Below are 20,950 nucleotides of genomic sequence, written 5' to 3'. Positions count from 1 at the left end.
TCCAAAGTGCGGTCCTGGGACCAGTAGCACTGGCATCACCTGAGAGCTTGTTAGAAATACAGAATTTTCAGGACCCACCTGAATTAGAATCTGCATTTCAACAAGATCCCTGGTGATCTGTGTGTACATTAATGTTTAAGAAGCACTACACTTAAGTATCCCTTAACCAATGGATGCACCAGTGTCCCGCAGGAGCCCCTCATCACCTCAAATAAACATACAGAGAGGGCTTCCCTGGTGGTGCAGTGGTTAAGAATCCGCCTGCCAATGCAGGGGACACGGGTTCGAGCCCTGGTCCGGGAAGATCCCACATGCCGCGGAGCAACTAAGCATGTGCGCCACAACTACTGAGGCTGTGCTCTAGAGCCCGTGAGCCACAACTACTGAAGCCCGCGCACCTAGAGCCCGTGCTCCGCAACAAAGAATAGCCCCCGCTTGCTGCAACTAAAGAAAGCCCACGCGCAGCAACGAAGACCCAGTGCAACCAAAAATAAATAAATAAGTAAATAAACTTATTTTTAAAAAAACAAAACAAAAAAGCATACAGAGTGTTTGCTTTCTAAACAAACTTCCGGACAATTCCCCCTAGCCACCCTTTCCAACTGGAGAGCTTTCCACACTCTACCTTCTGTACAGAAAATCTGAAGCAGCAATGCTTTGAATGTTCGGTGTTTCTCAAGGTACAATCCTCAGATCACCTGCATCTGAATAACCTAGAGAGTTTGTTAAAAATGCAGATACCCCATCCTACCTACATTTACCGAATCTGACTCTTTAGGGGGAAGGGCACTGCAAACCACTTTTTCAACTAACATATGATACATACCAACAATCAGAGAACCATCAGAAAACTCCTGGCTGCAAAAACAAATGCTGCTTTAATAGCTCCCCCTTCTTGGTATTGAAACCCTTTTCCAGCTTTGACTCCACTCCCTCATCCAGCCCTGCACTGGGTTATTTGAAATACAGTAATTTTAGTTATGATCCTATTGTTAGAGAGTGCTACTTTTGCAAGAGATCTCATCCAAGTGCTGCTCTGATACCTCTTTTACAAAACTATGTAAATAGCATTCCAGAATTTCTTTTTTACAGGTTATCAGTCTTAACATACAAATGAAATATAAATGTTTCTATCAAGTAATTTAATGTTTATTTTTCTGCTTCTCAGTATTTTCTTATGCAATAAAAGAAGATTTTTTCCTGTGTCTGATGCTTCTTTAAAGTCACTGTGCTCCTCTTCATCAATGTCTCATATCAGGACGGTTAGTTTCATAGTCAGTCCTATTGGAAAAGTACCTAACATGACTTTATAATAACATTCTCTAGGGTCTGGGAGTTTGGGGGCAGGGATAAATGCTGAAACAGGCACTTGGTGCCTGAAGTTTGCTGGTCTGCCTCTATTGCTACAGTCTACATCAAGGCCTTCTACCACTGACATGAAAGTTGAGCAGAATGGGTGAAAGAATGGCAGCACTAGTTGCATAACTATTATGAAATGAAATTACACAGTTTGAATCCACATTAATAGATATTAAATGTTAATATCTATTAACATTAGATGTTAATAGAAATGTTAATATCTATTATCATTTTATTACTAAATGATACCTCTTGCAAATAAAATTTAAACAAAGTCTGAATCTTAATGAAGAGGGATCAAGAGAGAATAAAATGTTTTCCAGACTTCTGCATCCACCCCCAACAGTGCTGTTTTAGATCTTAAAATCCTTCTTTCAAAAAACTAGAAAATCAAAACGAAAAATCTCTTTTCTCTCTTAAAGGGGTTCAAGACTTCAAAGGCATTCTTTAATGAGTGTATCTTTATATATCCTTTTCTGAACCCTCAGCAAGATCTAATCTTATTCTTTTAGAGTGCCTATAGTACTTCCTTTTCTCATTTCCAGTCCTATTACTCTTCCTTGATTCGTGGTCATTTCTGGGCCTCTCTTTCTCAGTTGTACTTCCTTGGCCAGTTGTAAATTTCTTTAGGCAGAAACTGTGTGTTCTCCTTTTTGTACCTATCAACAATATTTATTGCATTCATGTTTTTTTTTTTTTTTTAAAGCAACGCTAGGGGTTGAGCTCTTCTTTTTTTTTTTTTTTTTTTTAATTTATTTATTGGGGCTTCCGTTGCTGCACGCGGGCTTTCTCTAGTTGCAGCGAGCGGGGGCTACTCTTCATTGCGGTGCGAGGGCTTCTCATTGCAGTGGCTTCTCTTGTTGCGGAGCACAGGTTCTAGGCAAGCAGGCTTCAGTAGTTGTGGCACATGGGCTTTAGTAGTTGTGGCTTGCGGGCTCTAGAGTGTAGGCTCAGTAGTTGTGGCATGTGGGCTTAGTTGCTCCGTGGCATGTGGGATCTTCCCGGACCAGGGCTCGAACCCATGTCCCCTGCATTGGCAGGCGGATTCTTAACCACTGCGCCACTAGGAAAGCCCTATTGCATTCTTTATGCTCAGCAAAGTGAGGCCTACAAAAGTATAAATTATAAAACAAACAGTTTAGCTTGGAAGAAAAATCTTACCCATGTAAAACTGTAGCAATTACTGTAAGAGAATATATAAGTATATAACTAATAGAGACGTGAGTCTTGATCCCATACAGTTCCGTCATGGGAGGTGCAAAACCACTGAAGAAGGTGAGTATGGAAGCCCGGGCTCTCAACACTAAGCACATTTAGCCTTAGGATATACACTTAAAATCCTAGTGGTCTAGAGAGGGTAGATGCCCTCAGTAAGAGCTGCTGAGATTAAAATGGAAAATGAGGGCTGGGAGTGAATATCTCCAAGCTACCATGATGAACCAAGGCCAAAGCTCTTGGTTCAATTTTTCTGGATTCCATAATTGCCAGCATTTCTGTATGCCGCAAGGGGCAAGGAGCACCTGAAGATTGATCATTAACATTAGCCAGGCAGGTGCCATTCTAATCAAGTCATTATTATCTCTCACTTGGATGGATGATTGAAATTGCTTCTTAAATGTTTTTTCCACTTCATTGTTATCTCCTCCTCCTCTGTGTCAGGGGTCCCCACGACCACCTCTCGTGTTCAATGATTTGCTAGGAAGACTTTAATAGGACTCAGAAAACATATAATCATACTCATGGCTATGAAGTATTACAGAAAAAGTGTTCAAAACAAAGTCAGCAAAGGGAAAAGGCACAGGGGGCAAAGTCTAGGGAAAACCAGGCCCAAGCTTCCAAGAGTCTTCTCCCACTAGAGTCACACAGGATGTGCTTAATTCCCCTGGCAATAAGTTGTGACAGCACATGTAAAATGTTGCCAACCAGGGAAGTTTGTTTAAAACTCAGCATCCAGGGACTTCCCTGGTGGTCCAGTGGTAAAGAATCTGCCTTCCAATGTAGAGGACACGGGTTCGATCCCTGGTTGGGGAACTAAGATCCCACATGCCATGGGGCAACTAAGCCCGTGTGCCACAACTACTGAGCCCATGGGCCTCAATGAGAGAGTCCACGTGCTGCAGACTACAGAGCCCATGCGCCACAACGAGAGAGAAACCCGTGGGCCATAACAAAAGGTCCGCATGCCTCAACGAAGAATCCTGCGTGCCGCAACTAAGACCCAACACTAAAAAACTAAAGTTCTTTTCTTTAGCCCAAAAAACTAAAGAAAATAAATAAATATAAAATTTTAAAAAAGAAAAAAAGAAAACCTCAGCATCCACAGATTGGGGGCAAATCACATAGACATGTTCTGCCTAGCAGGTACCCAAATCCCAGATTCCTCAAAGGAAAGCAGGTGTTCAACATACAGCACACTGTTTATACAAACAGTTCAGGCAAAGTGAGCCAATCTTATCAACGGGGTGATGGGAACCCTCCCAAAACCCGAGTTTCCAGACACCTGCCAAGGACCAATCCTGTAAGCCAGACTTTCAAAAGACAGCACTCAGGCCTACTATGTTAACTCATTTCTGCACATCTTCTAACCCATTCTCCAGTCAATAACCAAAGGAATCTTCTTGAAATATAAACCAAATTATGTGTATTGTATTTGGACTAAAATCCAAACTCTTTACCATGGTCCACAAGTCCCTGCATGATGTCAATAACTCCTTCCCCTCAAACTCATCTCTTGTCACTCTCCTCAGCAACACCCTGCAGCCACTTTGGCTTCCTCTAAGTTTTGAAAACATCACTGCCCAACAGAACTTTCCTTGCTAACGGAAATGTTCTTCTGCACTCGCCAGTCATCTCTTGGTGTCCACCAACCACACACAGTTATTGAGCACCTGAAATATGGCTAGTGCAATTGAAGAAATGAATTTTTAATTTTATCTAATTCTAATTAATTTAAATTTAAATAGCCAAACGTAGGTAGTTTGGCTACCATACTGGGCAATGCAGCTCTAGAACACATTGAGGTTTTCCCATTTTAAGGCCTTTTGCTGTATGGGAACTTACAGATCAAACTAAAATGCTTGAATCACATAGTTTATTAAATTAATTTAAAACACAGCACAGAGCAAGGGAAAAGAGAAAGGGTAAGTTAACACACTATTAGGAAAGGTTGCATGAATGGTGGAAGGATCACACTGCTCAAATCCTGGGTTATGTAATGCTTGTATATCCTCCCTTTCTTTGCTGTGTCAGCCTTCTCTGCTGACAGACCAGAGTTGAGGTTCAATCAAGAGGGCCCACAGACAGAAGGTGCCCTGGGCCAGTGGTACACACTTGTTCTACCAGAAAGATGCAGGGACAAGTACACCTGGCCAACAGCTGTAGCTTGCCAATTACCCTGCTGAACAGCTATGAGTTTTTATGTTTTGGGCAGAAGACACATACACCAGAACAGTTATTACCAGTGAGTGGCTGGATTAAGAGCTCATAAATATTAAGTGCTCATGTATATTTACTGTATCCTGGACATTAAATATCTCGTATATATTTAATTTGTCATGAATATTTATTTAGTGCTTATGTGCCTTATGTATACTTAGTGCCTCTCAACTATTACTCTTGGTCTTTTAATTTCTTTCTATTTACATTTAACACACATGCTCTACCCACTAACTACTTATCTAAACTTAACGTATGTTATGAGTTTCATTTATCCCATTTGCTTTTTCTTTTCTTCTGCATCATAACTCAGTATTCTCAAACAGTATAACTAATGCACCTTATACCTCTGCACATATTTCTTCTCTGCATGGTGACCGTCCTCTGGCTCATCCCATAACAAGCTCCAAGAGCCTTTAGGTCTCAGTGGAAATGTCACCTCCTCTGAAAGGCCTTCTCTGATCACCCATCTGCTATGGACTGAATTGTGTCCCTTCCCAAATTCACAGTTGAAGCCCTAACCCTAATATGACTGTGTTTGGAGATAGGGCCTTTAGGGAGGTTAAATGAGGTCATAATCTGATAGGATTTGTGTTCTTATAAGAAAAGGAAGAGACACCAGAGATTTCTCTCTCTCCTTGTACACAATAAGGAAAGGCCATGTGAAAACACAGCAAAAAGGCAGCTACCTACAAGCCAGGAAGAGAGGCTTCACCAGAAACGAATCCTGATGGCCCCTTGATCTTGGGCTTCTGGTCTCCAGAACTGTGAGAAAATAAACTTCTGTTGTTCAAGCCACTCAGTCTAGAGTATTTTGTTATGGCAGCCTCTGAATTTTTTTTACTCATGATACTTCTAACACCAAATGTATGGATATTTTCCTCACACTAACCAATTCTCCAACTCTTCGGACACCAAGTGGGTGTTCAACAATTCAATTCAATTCTAACACTATAAACCTAGGGTTAGCATCAGATCCCTCAGGTGAAAGGGTTCAGTTCCACAAAACTGCCCCCACTTCGGACACCAGTCACGACTCCCAGGTACTTCTGACCAACTGGCTATTAATCAGGAGTTCCCACAATTCCCTCCTCAGGTTTGATAATTTGCTAGGACAGCTCACAGAGCTCAGGGAAACACTTCACTTACTATTACTAGTTTATTATAAAAGATACAACTCATGAACAGCCAGATGGAAGAGATGCATGGGGCAAGGTATGGGGAAGAAGTGCAGAGTTTCCATGGTCTCTCCTAGCACCTCCATGTGTTCACCAACCCAGAAGCTTCCTGAACCCCATCATTCAGGGGTTTTTATGGAGGTTTCATTATGTAGGCACAATTGATTAAATCACCATCAACTGGTGATTAGCTCAATCTCCAGCACCTCTCCCCTCCCCTTCTGTGGGGCTGAAAGTTCCAACCCTCTAATTATGCCTTTCTGGCAACCAGCCCCCAGTCTGAAGCTATCTAGGGGGCCCCAGTCACCAGTCATCTCATTAGCATACAACAGTCCCTCTTATCACTCCAGAGACTCCAACGGTTTTAGGTGCTGTATGCCAGCAACCTGGGACACAAATCAAATATTTATTTTTATCATATCATTCAGCCCTAGCAGACTAATACACCATCTATCAAATCCTTCTAAAGTAGGTCTTTCCCACCCCCATTAATCTGTATCTTACCACAACATTTACTTCTTTACACATAATTCGTCATTATTTTTAGTTATTTGCTTGCTTACTTTTAAAAAAAATTTTTGGCTGTGCTGGGTCTTAGTTGTGGCAAGTGGGATCTTCGTTGAGGCACATGGGATCTTTAGGTGCAGCATGTGGACTTCTTAGTTGCAGCACGCAGACTCTTAGTTGCGACATGCATGCGGGATCTAGTTCCCCAAACAGGGATCAAACCCAGGCCCCCTGCATTGGGAGCACAGAGTCTTACCCACTGGACCACCAGGGAAGTCCCTTGTTTACTTTCTTTTTACCTGTTTCCCACAACAAACTGTAAGCTCTGCTATGGCTGCAACTATGTCTGTTTTGCTCATTTTTGTAACCTCAGCTAGTTGTCAATAAATATTTATGAATGAAACTTCAAAGCACTTATTAAAAAATGAGTGAATGAAACTCTTAAGTACATATTATTGTTTGACAACAAACAAACCTATAATTCAGCAAACCTGGCTCTTGAAAAAATTGAAAATTATTTTCAATGTATGATTGTGCCTGAAGCCAACATTTTATTTTATCGTGGTAAAATATACATAACATAAAATTTACCATTTTAACCATTTTATGTATACAGTTCAGTGACATTAAGTCCATGCAGATTGTTGTTCAACCACCAAAGCTATCCATCTCTAGAACTTTTTCATCATTTCAAACTGAGACTCTGTACCCATTAAACAATATCTTCCCATTCCCTCCTCCACCTAGCCCCTGGCAACCACCATTCAACTTTCTGTCTCTGAGTCTTATATGAGTCTCTAGGCACCTCATATTAAGTGGAATCATATAATATTTGACTTTTTGTGTCTATCTTATTTCACTTAACATCATGTCTTCAAGGTTCATCTATGTTGCAGCATGTGTCAGAATTTTAATCCTTTTTCAGGCTGAATAATATTCCATTGTATGTATATACCACATTTTGTTTATCCATTCTCCTGTAGGTGGACATTTGGGTTGTTTCCTCCTTTTGGCTATTGTGAATAATGTTGCTATGAACACTGATGTACAAATAATTGTTTGAGTCCCTGCTTTTAATTCTTTGGTGTATATACCCAGAAGTGGGATTGCTGTATTATGTGACAATTCTTTTTTTTTTTTTAATGTGACAATTCTATGTTTAATTTTTTTGAGGAATTTCTATACTGTTTTCCACAGTGGCTGCATCATTTTACGTTCCCACTGGCAATGTGCAAGGATTCCAATTTCTCCACATCCTCACTAACGTGTTATTTTCTTTTGTTTTTGATTGTTTGTTTTTGATAGTAGCCTACTTAATGGGCGTGAAGTGGTTTCTCATGGATTTGATTTGCATTTCCCTAATGATTAGTGATGTTGAGCATCTTTTCATGTGCTTATTGACCATCTGTATATCTTCTTTGGAGAAATGCCTTTTTAAGTCCTTTGCCCATTTTTGAATTGGGTTGTTTTTTGTTGTCTTTCAAGTTGTAGGAGTTCTTTAGATATTTTGGATATTAATCCCTTAACAGATTAATGATTTGCAAATATTTTCTCCCATTCTGTAGGCTGTCTTTTCACTCTGCTGATGGCATCCTTCGATGCACAAAAAATTTTAATTTTGAGGAAATCCAATTTACCTATTTTTTCTTTTGTTGCCTGTGCTTTTGCTGTCATACCCAAGAAATCATTGCCAAATCCAACGTCATGAAGCTTTTTTTCTATGTTTTCTTCTAAGAGCTTTATAGGTTTAGCCCTTATATTTAGGTCTTTGATCCATTTTGAGTTATTTTTATATAGGGTTTAAGGTAAGGGTCCAACTTCATTCTGTTTTCATTCTTCTTCTATCTTATGGATATCGTTTTCCCAGCACTGTTTGTTGAAAAGTGTATCCTTTCCCCATTGAATGGTTTTGGTACCCTTGTCAAAAATCATTTGACCATATATGCAATGGGTTATTTTGGGGCTCTCTATCCTATTCCATTGATCTATATGTCTGTCTTTATGCCAGTGCCACAGTATTTTGATAACTGTAGCTTTGTAGTAAGATTTGTAATCAGGGTGTGTGAGTCCTCTGACTTTGTTTTTCTTTGAAACCAAATTTTTAATCCTACAAATAATTTCCAAAATTATTTGTAGGGGTTGCCATCTCAGCAACAGTGCAAAAATACACATTTCACTGCAATTATTTCCAATAAGAACTGGTCTTCTATGTAAATTCTTCACAAGAAGGTGTCTAGGAATAGCAGTCCTAGTTTGGAGTCACTGTATTTCTTTTATTTTCCTTAGATAAAACTCTTACTCACACTTGAATTAGAATTTGCTGTATCTTAGCCTTTTGTTCAGGCTGGCACTGCCCAGCTGGGATATCAGCCAAAGAAGACTTCCTGGATTAAGTTTAACTTAGGTAACTCTTTCAGTTTGGGCTATCAGACTCCATTAGTTTGCCCAGAATACAGAAGAGAACAAACATGTTCAAAACAAGCTGGTTGGGATTTTATCAGGCAGGGTTGCTGCACATTCAAGGTTAAACTAAAAAAAAAAAAAAAAAAAAGTCAATGAGAGAAAAATCATAACTGAAAGTTAAAGGCAAACTCTCAAAACTAGGCAGAGCCTTTCTGGATTGCCTCTGTATATGACAAAAAGAGAATCAAGCTTATTTTAGTGGGGTCTTTGAGATTTTCTCTCCATTTCAGGTTGTGCAGAAGAAAAAGTATAGTTTGAGAAACTTGCCTGGTATTTTGCTTTTCTCCTAACAGAGGTAGGGTGGGGTACTAAGAAAGAATGTTGGACTGTGTCTAAGGAGCTCTGGCTTCCAACAGGATTTTGCCACTGACTTGCAATGGGAAATAAGTCACTGGCTCTGTGAGCTACAATTTCCTCAACCATGTGCTGAAAGAATTGTTGGATTTTTAAGAACTCTAACAGCTCTAATAATATGACAGAATCATGGTTTTTTGTGGGTTTTTTTTAACCTCCTCTAGATACTTCTCTTATTATTCTCTAATTCTTAGAAAATGGTGTAAAACGGTTATTAGCATTCATGTTTTGTCTGCTCTGCTAAATTGTACAGTCCTAGAAAACATCACATTCAGTTTGCTATCCCTCACAATTTAAGACTATAGCTTTTATAAGTTAAATATTTGAAGGAAGGAAGGGAGAATGAGTTGAGCTATCTTTTTTTGTGTGTGTGTGGCACGCGGGCCTCTCACTGCTGCAGCCTCTCCCATTGCGGAGCACAGCCTCCGGAAGCACAGGCCCAGCGACCATGGCTCACGGGCCCAGCCGCTCCACAGCATGTGGGATCCTCCCGGACCGGGGTACGAACCCACGTCCCCCGCATCGGCAGGCGGACTCTCAATCACTGCGCCACCAGGGAAGCCCTGAGCTATCTTTTTTTGAAGATTATTTTTCAGTGATAGTTGCTTCATAATTTTGTAGAGATAAATATCCTTTAGCTAGGTGATAATGATTATATTATAGTAATAGTATTTCTCCCTGTTTTGTCCAATTAAAAATAAGTTGTGGATTATTTTATAATATAAAAACCCAGAAGCAATGTATTATGTTAGTATACTATTATACTGCTTTTTTGGCAAATAAATTCTCAGGGAAGATTTCCTATGAGCAACTCGATGTGATAAAAGGCTAATGTAATGAATCAGGATTATTTACCATGTGCTTGCAAATGTTAGAAGAGCTAGCTCAAACTAGTTCAACCAAAAAGGAAAATTTATTTGACTTATATATCTGAAAAGTTCAGGCTTGGCTAAATCTAGGGTCAAATGGATCTCTAGGGCCATTTCTTCATTTATGGTGGTAAGGCTGCTAACAGCTCCAAGCTATCCTCTCAGTAATCCTGGTGTTAGGACAGTGCCTCTTTCAGAGCAGTTCTAATGCCTCCCAGAGTTGAGCTGCATCATTTAAATGAGTCACACATGGAGATGTGCCTGCATTCATCATTGTTCTAGGTCTATGGAATACACTGATTAGCTAGGATGGGGTTGTATGCCCACACTGCAGTTCAGGGGTAGCATTTACCTCCTCCTGAACCTCATGGACTGAGAATGATCATGGGGTGGCTTCCTGTTGGGAAACTGGGGACTCTTTTTGCGTTTTTTTTGGCCGTGCCACGCGGCTTGCAGGATCTTAGTTCCCCGACCAGGGATCGAACTCGCAGTGAAAAGCGCGGAGTCCTAACCACCAGGGGATTCCCAGAAAACTGGGGACTCTTAAGCAGAAGATGCAATGAGTGATAGCCAAGTAGGAGCAGTGGGAATTCACAACAAAAAACAAATCCTAGGGCTTCCCTGGTGGCGCAGTGGTTGAGAGTCGGCCTGCTGATTCAGGGGACATGGGTTCGTGTCCCTGTCTGGGAAGATCCCACATGCCGCGGAGCGGCTGGGCCCGTGAGCCATGGCCACTGAGCCTGCGCGTCCGGAGCCTGTGCTCCACAATGGGAGAGGCCACAACAGTGAGAGGCCCGCATACTGCAAAAAAACAAAAACAAAAACAAAAAAACAAATCCTAGCTCTGCAAAACAAATTATTTTTAATTCTGTTTTTATATAAAAGTAATGAACTGAGAATCAACTCTATACACAAACTTGTTTCTAGCATTTAACTTCTAAAGCTTTCTGATGTAGGTTTGTACACTGTAAAAGCTTTAATACAAAAGCTGACTCATGTCAGTTATGAATCACATCTGGCTGCAAATGACAGATCTAACTATAGTGCCTTGAACAGATAAGGGTTAATTTTGACGTTCAGAGGTAGGTTGTTACTGGTATTGGTTTGGTGACTTATGGATGTGAGTCTCTTGATATTTTCTTCATGGTCCCAGAATGGCTGCTGCAATTTTGGGCTTCATGCCCAGGGTGGCAGTAGGAGGAAGCAGAGGAGTACAAAAGGGCAAGAATTGCCTGCTATATAAACATATATTTTTCTTTTTTCCTGTGTACTTTTTTTTTTTTTTTTTGCGGTACGCGGGCCTCTCACTGCTGTGGCCTCTCCCATTGCGGAGCACAGGCTCCGGACGCGCAGGCTCAGCGGCCATGGCTCACAGGCCCAGCTGCTCTGTGGCATGTGGGATCTTCCTGGACCGGGGCATGAACCCATGTCCTCTGCATCGGCAGGCGGGCTCTCAACCACTGCGCCACCAGGGAAGCCCTTCCTGTGTACTTTTTAAAGAGTATAACCAGATGTTCTAATCAATACTCTTGCATACATCACATGGTCACATATATCTTCTGTGAAGCTTGAGAAATGTAGTCTTTTAGTTGGGCTCAGTGCCACTCCAAATTAAACCAGCCTGCATTACTAAGGAAAAGGGGGATAATGGATATTGGGAGGCTGTCTCAGTCAGCGGGAGCTGCTATAACAAAGCAACACAAACTGGGTGACTTAAACAATAGATATTTCCTTCTCATAGTTCTGGTGCTGGCTAACTCAGCTCCCTGAAGAGGGCACTCCTCCAAATGGCCCTCTTCTTGCTGTGTCCTCACATGGCAGAGAGAGAGGTCTAGTTTCTTCTTACAAGGACATTAATCATATCAAGGGGCCCCACTATCATGACCTCATATAAACCTAATTATCTTCCAGCTCCAAATACCATCACATAGGGGGTTAGAGCTTCAGCATATGAATATTCAGTCCATAACATTCCACCCCTGACAACCCCCCCAAAAAATTTACATCCCTCTTGCATACAAAATACATTCATTTAATCCTAATGGCCCCCAAAGTCTTAACTCATTCTAGTATCAACTTTAAAGTCTACAGTTCAAAATCTCATTTAAACCAGATATGGGTGAGACACGAGGTATGATTCATCCTGAGGCAAAATTCCTCTCTAGCTGTGAACCTGTGAGACCAGGTAAGTTATGTGCTCCAGAATACAATGGTGAGACAGGTACAGGGTAGACTTTACTGTTGCAAAAGGGAGAAATTGTAAGGAAGAAGAGGGTATCAGATCCCAAGTAATTCCAAAACCTCATAAGGTAAATAATATTAGATCTTGAGGCCTGAGAATAATCCTCTTTGGTTCGATGCTCTGCTTTCCAGACCCAATGGGGTGATCCCACCTCTGTAGCTATGCCAGGTGGGGGGCCCCACCCCCCAAGCTCCAGGTGGCTGCAGTCTGGCCCAGCGAATCGGAAGCAACAGATCACCCCAACCCTTGAAACTGAGGAGGCAGCCCCGATGATCTCTGAATCACCTTTGTGGTCATTCCTCCTTTGCCTTGAAGAACAGCACACGTTTGCAGCTGCCTAGCTCCACAGTCCAGTTCTGTGGGGTCTAAGAAGTCTGACAGCCTTCCTTCTGTGCTGGGGTGGCTGATTAGGGCTGTGGCTCACACCCACTATAAACAGGGTGAGAATTTTCCGAATTTTAAAGTTCTAGTTCATTTTTTGTCAACAATTCATTGTTTTGACTCATTTCTCTCTTTTGCGTTTAATGCTAAGTGGCCAGAAGGAACCAAACTGCTTCTTCATCACTTTGCTTAGAAATTTCCTCAGTTAACTATCCAGTTTCATAGCTTGCAAGTTTTTCCTTCCACAAAACACTAGAATATAGTTCAGCCAAGTTCTTTTGCCACTTTATAACAAGGAGCACCTTTTCTCCATTGTCCAATAACATGTTCCTCATTTCCATCTGAGATCTCACCAGAATAGCCTTTACCACCCATATATATACTAACATTCTACTGATGATTTACATATTCTCTAAAAAGAGGGAAGCTCTCCCTCCAGTTCTCCCCTTTTCTTTGTGAGTCCTCACCAAAATCATTGCCCTTAATGGCCATATTTCTAGCAGGCACCTCCAAACTCCTCCAGCCTCAACCCCTTGTCCAATTCAAAGCCACTTCAATATTTTCAGGTATTTGTTACGGTAGCACCTCACTCTCAGTACCAAAATCTGTATTAATTAGCTTCCAGAGAAAAAGAACCAGTAGGACTGAGATACATATACAGAGAGAGAGGGAGAGGGAGAGACTTATTATATGGAATTGGCTCATGCGGTTGTGTAGGCTGAGAAATCCCATGATCGGCAAAGGCAAGCTGGAGACCCAGGAGAGGCAATGGTATAGTTCCTGTCTGTGTTCAAAGGTCTGAGAACAAGGAGAGGGGATGGTGTAAGTTCCAGTTTGAGTCTGAGTCTTACCTAAGGCAAGAGAAGACTGTTGTCCCAGCTCTAAGACAGTCAGGCAGAGAGGGAATTCTCCTTTATTCAGCCTTTCTTGTTCTATTATGTCTCCAATGGATTGGATGAGGCCCACCTACACTGGGGAGGACAAACTGCCTTACTCAAGTCCAGCAATTTAAATGTTAATCTCATCTAGAATCACCCTCATATACACACCAGAATAATATTTAACCAAATATCTGGGCAGTCCATGGCCCAGTCAAGTTGACACATAAAATTAATCATCACAGTGGCATAGCAATTTCTGCCACAAAGATATTAGTGAAAACATTGTGATTTAATTCCTTTCCTTTCTGTTTCAGTTGTTTTCTTATTATATAAATATATATATAAAGAAAGCTTTTAGTTAAATAGATATTACACAGATGAAAAAAAAGAAATGTTTAATTCTAAGCAAAAAATTTCTCCTAAGTCAGGATATTTTTTTATCAACTCCAGTGTCTTTTTTTTTTTTAGATAGTCTATACAAACAGGATCATTCATTATATTTTGTGACCTACCTTTTTCTACTTAAAATATATAATTTGAACATTTCTTTGCTACAAAATATTCTTTTATGACTTTTTTTAACATCTTTATATGACATTTTTAATGACTGCTGAATAGTCTATTGAATGGCATTTTTCAGTCAATCTCCCCTTGTTAGACATTTAGTAGTTTCCAATTCTTCACTATTATAAGCAATTCTATCACACTCTTGGACAGTAGGACTCTCTCTTTTTTAAAAATTTATTTATTTTATTTATTTTTGGCTGCTTTGGGTCTTTGTTGTTGTGCGCGGCAAGCGGGGGCTACTCTTCGTTGCGGTGCACAGGCTTCTCATTGTGGTGGCTTCTCCTGTTGCGAAGCATAGGCTCTAGGCGCACGGGCTCAGTAGTTGTGGCTCGTGGGCTCTAGAGTGCAGGAGCAGTAGTTGTGGCGCACGGGCTTAGTTGCTCCGTGGCAGGTGGGATCTTCCCCGACTCGTGCTCGAACCCGTATCCCTTGCAGTGGGAGGTGGATTCTTAACCACTGCGCCACCAGGGAAGCCCTCTCTTGTTATCTCTCAGTGTTTAGTTACAAAAGCAATACATGCCCTCTCCAAATAACTAAAACAATACAGAATTGTGTAAGATAAAAAGCAAAGCTCCTTATTTCTATTCATCAGCACTTCTTTTCCCCAGCGCTTCTATTCCCCATGGGGCAACCACCATTAATAGTTTACTGTGTGTCTTTCTGAATTTGTTTTCTGACTTCTTTCTTCCTTTTCCTTCCATTCTGTTAACTGTAGGTTTTTGCTTCCTGCTCTTCTCATCCTCAGCCTCAAGCAGCCTCTTCACTCTTATTTGCTGCTTAGTCTGGGAAACCAGACTAGCACATCTACTAGAATTATGTGTAGATTTAGTCAAAATAATTTATGAGTAAAAGCCTCACATCTCTCTGATTAAAGAGCATGAACTTCACTGGTTATCCTTTCTGTTTGGCATTTCGTAGTGAGCCTTTTAAACCTACCTCCTGGTACTAACTGGGTCAAACAGTTGGTAAAGTAACCTTCAAATAAAGTGAGGTGTTACTATGTTTACTTTTCATAAGCTAAGAGTGAACTACATTTAAGAAACATTTTTATGTTGACTTTTCACGTATTCATACAACTGACCATGAAAGGAAATTTTTGTAAAATAGGAGAAGAGCAATTAAAGATTTTTTTAGTGTTTTCATTCATTCAGTAAATATTTACTGAGTACCTGTCACATGTATAGATATTAGGAATGTAAAAATGAAAAAGCAAAGCTCTTCATCTTCTTTTTTTAAAGCTTTCACAAGTACTATTTAGGAAACACCTAACAGTATATTTTGTCTTCTTTGCCTGGATCCTCCCTTCAAAACGTGCATTTGAGCATCTTGTCTCTGAGTCATGTGGCAGTAAACTCAGTTCTCTACTGATAACACATTGGCACTTGAACCCCTATATTCTCTCTATTTTCTTGCCCGAGCAGCTGCAGCAGCATTTAGCTCAGGAGCAAGAGGAAGTCCTCTGGCTGCCCAAGTAGGTGGATATCCAGGACATTTGGATTCCCTTCAGGTCCTTTTGGTAAAACTAAGTCCAGAGACCTTGGCATTGCAATTCACACCATTATCTACAGCTCACCCTTTCCTTTTATCTTTCTTCTTCTTCAACTATGAAAATTGCTGAAATGCCAGGAGTTTGGTTACGGGTGAATAGGGAAGTATGGAATGTTTTTAATCCTGCTCTCAGTATTGCTGGTAATATTAGAAGATCAGCAGAGCCGTGAATCCAGTCACGCTCTTGGCTATAGCAGCCTACCCTGACTTAAGTGCTCCTCACATGAAAAAAGACCCAGGGCTGTAGTTGACAGTAAAAGCAACCTGAGCCAGTGATGTGACCTAGCTGCCAAAACTAGCCAATGTGATCTGAACCAGCATTAATCGAAGGCTGTGGCTGGGACAAGTAAGGTAATAGTCCCAGAGTACACTCTGCAGTGGTCAGACCACACCTGGAGGATGGTGTTTCCTCCTGGGCACAGCATTTTAAAAGTGATGTTGACAAGTTGGAGTACACCCAAGTTGGGCAACAGAATGATGAATGGCCTAGAAACTACATCCTTTGAGGAACAGTTAGAGGAACTGGGGTAGTTCACCCTGGAAACTAGAGGCATAAGGATGTGGGATAACCACTTCCAAATACTCGCAGGGCTATCATGTAGAAGAGTTGAACTCTTCCGTATAATCTCAGCAAGCACAACTTAGACCAATGGGTGTACATTACAAAGCGGTTGATCTTGTCTCCATAAAAGGAAGAATTTTCTAGCCCTTACGAACATCCAGAAAATAGGAGCTTTGCAAGGTAGTGACTTTACCTTAACAAGGGGTGTTAGAATGGTGACTGGCTGACCAAACACCAGAAGATTCACGAATAGGATGGGAGGTTTGGAGAGACAAACTGATCTAAGATCCTTACAGATTCAAAGGTTCTAAAGACAGAACCTCAAGAAGGAAAGAAGTGTTAGTACCTTTTTGCCTCAGATCTCATACAAGTATTAACAATAGAAACTATGCTAAAATTGACTCTAAGGTCAAATATCAAAGTTATGAGGATGGAAGGAAAAAAAGTCATAGGAACTTTCTCTTTTCCCTCGTGGTTGTCGTGTTTTGTGTATAAAGATTTGTGTAGTAGTGTTTGTTTGTTATTTTCGAAGCAGATGGAATGATTTTGTTTTTCTCTTTTAAGATTCTTTAAAGCCCTGGTTTGCTTTCTTTCTCATCAAACTTATGGTCTTCTTAATAGTTTTCAGGATATTACATTTTGAAAAGATTACTCTTAATCCAAAATTATAAAGCAGCATTTCAGGGAATGGCAGTCTGTCCACATGTCAAAGAAGCAGTCCTGTGGAACAACTGGTGTTTAAAGCTCATTAATCATTAATAATGAGGTAGTGTCCAGTAAAACGTGTACGTTGCAATAGCTTGGCTCTTCCCCATAATCAGTTATGTAAGTAGACCAGAATGATCATTCCTATTTTACCAATGCAGAAATGGGGTCTTTGAGCAGCTTGCCTACCATTGATTGTGGATGGAGCGGGTGCTAAAATCCAAAATCCACTAGCACTTGTCTAGTGCTCTTTCTAATACTGTTTTCAATACTAAAAACTGTTACTGTTCTTTCCTAAGAACAGGTCTAGAGACTTACTTAAATGCAGAATATATTTTTTCTCTCTAACTACAGTGGTTCTCTGGAGTAGGAGGGCAGATAGCTTCGGGCAAAGAATTGGCCTCTTAACTTTAATGCTGTCTCTAGTTCATCTTATGTCCTAAAGAAAGACTCTTGCAAACATCACTACTGATGTCTGAGAATGCTTGACCCTCTCCTTGAAAAGAGAGATGCTAACACTTACTTCAAATAAAAATCCTATGGATGTGGACAGAACAATGCTTGTCAGACAGGGTAGATTTGACTGGGTGGTGCAGCAAAACGCTTAGGAGCTCAGGTTCAGTGAGAGAGATGTGGGCTTAAGTCTTTGTTTTGCCACCTACTGGCTGTGACATTATCATCATCTCATGGAGCCTCAGGGCCCTTATCTGTAAAATGGGAAGAATAGGACCTACCTTTTTGGCTGTTGGGAGGATTAGGTAAGATAATGTGTGTAAAAGCATGAATACTGTGCTGTTTTTTTAAAAACACGTTTATTGTGAGTTATTATTCATTGTCTTTTACTCACTTTTCTATTGGGGCATTATTGTGTGTTTCTGATTTACTTCCACTTTGCAGTTTATGCTCAGCACAGTAGGTGCTAAATAAATCCTAGTCTGTAGCACCACGCTGGACCCATAATCAGTAACAATTCAATAGACTAAGTGCCTCCTGGGTGCCCAGCCCAACGTCGATCTCCAAGAATACTAAGCTGCCTGAGACTAGACCTCTGCTGAGAGAAAGTGATCCTCAGGTTGTTGTAGAGGTGTTCCAGAAAGGTCTGGCGATGGATGAGTGCTGAGTGAGTCACAGGCAACCAGGCCAAGAAAGGTGGGAGGGGGCTTGGTGGAGAGGGGGCTGCTGAATGAAGGCACAGATCTCTGTCAACAGATTGCCTGAGTGAACTGTAAGCCTGCATCAGAGTTTTAATACTTGCTTGGCTAGTCACATAACCTCTCAGAACCTCAGTTTACCTGAAAAGAAATATACAATGATGACTACCTACTAGATTCAATGAAGTAATATTTGCAAATACTTACTTGGCATATCATCTGGCACAAAGTAAGTGCTCAATAAATGTTAGCCACCGTTACCATTATGTTCTAACAATTTGATAATACCTTATAATTATGAACGGTGTCATTCCAAGAATAATTCATTCCTTGGTCGTTGGACTGCGAAGGAGGATTCCAGGATTCACTGCTTCAGTCTTGAAGAGCTTTAAAGCAAGGCGGCTTCACAAGCCCAGTCAAGGGCCTGCGCGACGTCTTTTACTCCAGGAGGCCGGTACAGGAAGACCCATGCAGAGCCGGGCTCCCAGGGTCACATGGGCCGCGGCCCCGCCCCGGCTGAGCCCGTCCCCCGCGGCTGCGGCAGCTGTGGCTGCGTCTGCGCGGAGCCGAGCGCGCTCTGTAGCGCGGTCCGTAGTGGAGGCGGCGCAAACAGCCAGGGGGCGGCGGATGGCTTTGCGGGGCCTGGCAGGCTCGGGGCCCGGCTCCCGCTGGCCGCTGGGTCAGGCGGGGGCAGCGGACGAGGAACGCGAGGCGCCGGCCGTGGTGGCGGCGGGAGACGCGCCAGAGGACGTTGAAGAGGACGAGGGCCGCAGCCGGGGCCTGCTGCGCTGGGACGGCTTCTCAGCCTGGCTGCATTGCGTGTGTGTGGTGGGCTTCGACCTGGAGCTGGGCCAAGCCGTGGAGGTGAGGCCCGGCCGCACCTGGCCCCCGCGCCCCGTCCCGGTCCCCGCGCTGGGTCAGTCCCAGCAGAGCTTGTGGCCCGCGGGCCGACCGGCCTGGACCCTGCCCGCTGCGCATCCGGGCGTGGCCGGCAGCCCCTCTGCCGTCTGCCGGGCTGCGGTCCAGAGGCAGTTCCCGTGGGAGGATCGTGGGCTGTGGCTAAGGGTGAAAAGTTCTCTCTAGTCCCCTCCTAAATACTTGTTGATGGCCCTGTTTTCTTTTCTTTTTTTTTTTTTTTTTTTAACCTGGTGTCACAGGAATAACTAGAATGGTTAGCGGCACCCGGAGAAGACAGCAGGCAGGATGTTTGGGACTTTTTCAAGAAGCAAACAATGCCCCGACATATGGTGAACTAGCCAGACCTCACACAGCCAACTTTTTTTAGACTCATGGATTGTTTTGGTCGTTTGCAGCGACTCTCAGAACATTCCACTTAGCCTGAGCCGAAATGCTTGTCTCAGCAGGGGTTTTCTCCTTTTCCTCCTTTTGTTTCTCATCTCTGTTATATCTTGATGTTGCTTATGAGACGGCCTGAAAGCTAATAGCAAGATGAACGTAAGGAAAATCGTTCGCTTGTGAATTTGTCAAGTTTTCCATTTTTATAGCGCCTTGTTGAAAGGCCTTGTAATCTTGACATTATTTAGGGTTCCTTTTGTAGCATAAGAGATTGCTTGTCTTTATGTAGCCAAGAAAAACGTAGAGTCAGAAGGACCTACGTTTAGAAGATTTTTTTGTTTGTTTTGGTGGCAATGACAGATTTTAATGAATCATCTCATTCTGACTTTAGTGGCATGAGTGGGCTATGAAAATTGGCCAGGGAGGTGTTTCTTAATGTGGAGTGTGTATTCAGCCTGTCTTCTCTGTGTTTTATCATTACACAGCTCAATACACTTTGTTTCCACTAAGATTTAGGCATTATCTTGGTTGCTGAGCAGACGTATATGAAAGATATACTCTAACCTATATTTATAGAGTAAGACTACAATTTAGAGGAGAACCAAGAATTAATCACACCAGCAGATAGGGCTAAATGCAGTGCCTGGCACGTGACAGTGTTCAATAAAAAATTGATAGAGTGAGTGAATTCATGAACAGTACTTTGAGATGGAAACAACAGTTCCCAAAGACTGTGAAGAAGAGATTTATGTCATCTATCATTTACACTGACATATTAACCTGAAGCTATATGTATAGCAAAATACGATTTAATCAGAAAGCATAGGATTGAGTTGTTGTAGTCGATTATATTTTTGAATAGTTAAAGGAGATCCTTTTGGACTCTGACCCTTTGGGCATGCTTTATAACGTGTATGTTTTTTTCTGACCTAATAAACAATACTTAGCAAGTATTGAGGTGCTACAAAAATGTGAATCACTGAGACTATTTTGAATTTCATTTCCCATAGTATATGCTATTGCACAGAGTTTTCTTTAGGTCTTTGGTTATTCACATTTTTTTTTTTTTTTTTTTTTTTTTTTGCGGTACACGGGCCTCTCACTGTTGTGGCCTCTCCCGTTGCGGAGCAACGCGCAGGCTCAGCGGCCATGGCTCACGGGCCCAGCCGCTCCACGGCATGTGGGATCCTCCCGGACGGGGGCACGAACCCGCATCCCCTGCATCGGCAGGCGGACTCCCAACCACTGCGCCACCAGGGAAGCCCATCTTCACATTTTTAAAAGGTCCAGAATGCAGATAAGTTATGAACTTCATGAACTCTCTCCCTAAGGAAAATGGTAATACAAAATCATGTATATGCTTTCATTGACTATCTGGGGGTCATTTATGGAGATTCTGTTGCATTGTCCTCAGGTTAAGAATCACTGATTTTAGAAAGTGTAGGGTGAGGG

At 41.9% G+C, this 20,950-nt stretch overlaps 1 protein-coding gene and 1 long non-coding RNA gene across 4 annotated transcripts in view; one reads left to right on the top strand and one right to left on the bottom strand.

The window, feature by feature from the left end:
• Positions 1–2,088: 2,088 nt before the first annotated feature.
• Positions 2,089–19,238, bottom strand: LOC137232577 (uncharacterized). The gene is made up of 3 exons (XR_010947079.1): positions 18,491–19,238; positions 13,640–13,754; positions 2,089–2,466 (listed from the first exon to the last, which is right to left on the bottom strand). It is a non-coding gene; the product is annotated as an uncharacterized lncRNA (long non-coding RNA).
• DENND6A (DENN domain containing 6A) overlaps positions 18,754–20,950 on the top strand; it is a 51,955-nt gene continuing 49,758 nt past the window's right edge. For 2 of the 3 annotated variants that reach the window (XM_067754904.1, XM_067754903.1), the window contains exon 1: positions 18,754–19,066. In XM_067754904.1, coding sequence (XP_067611005.1) covers positions 18,830–19,066 — 237 coding nt within the window. In that variant the 5' untranslated portion in view covers positions 18,754–18,829. The remainder of the gene's footprint in view (positions 19,067–20,950) is intronic. The other variant, XM_067754902.1, reaches the window with a different exon arrangement.

This window comes from Pseudorca crassidens, chromosome 10, assembly GCF_039906515.1.
Source record: "Pseudorca crassidens isolate mPseCra1 chromosome 10, mPseCra1.hap1, whole genome shotgun sequence".
In the NCBI taxonomy this organism is placed as follows: domain Eukaryota; kingdom Metazoa; phylum Chordata; class Mammalia; order Artiodactyla; family Delphinidae; genus Pseudorca; species Pseudorca crassidens.
This window is presented reverse-complemented; position numbering and strand designations above follow the sequence as displayed.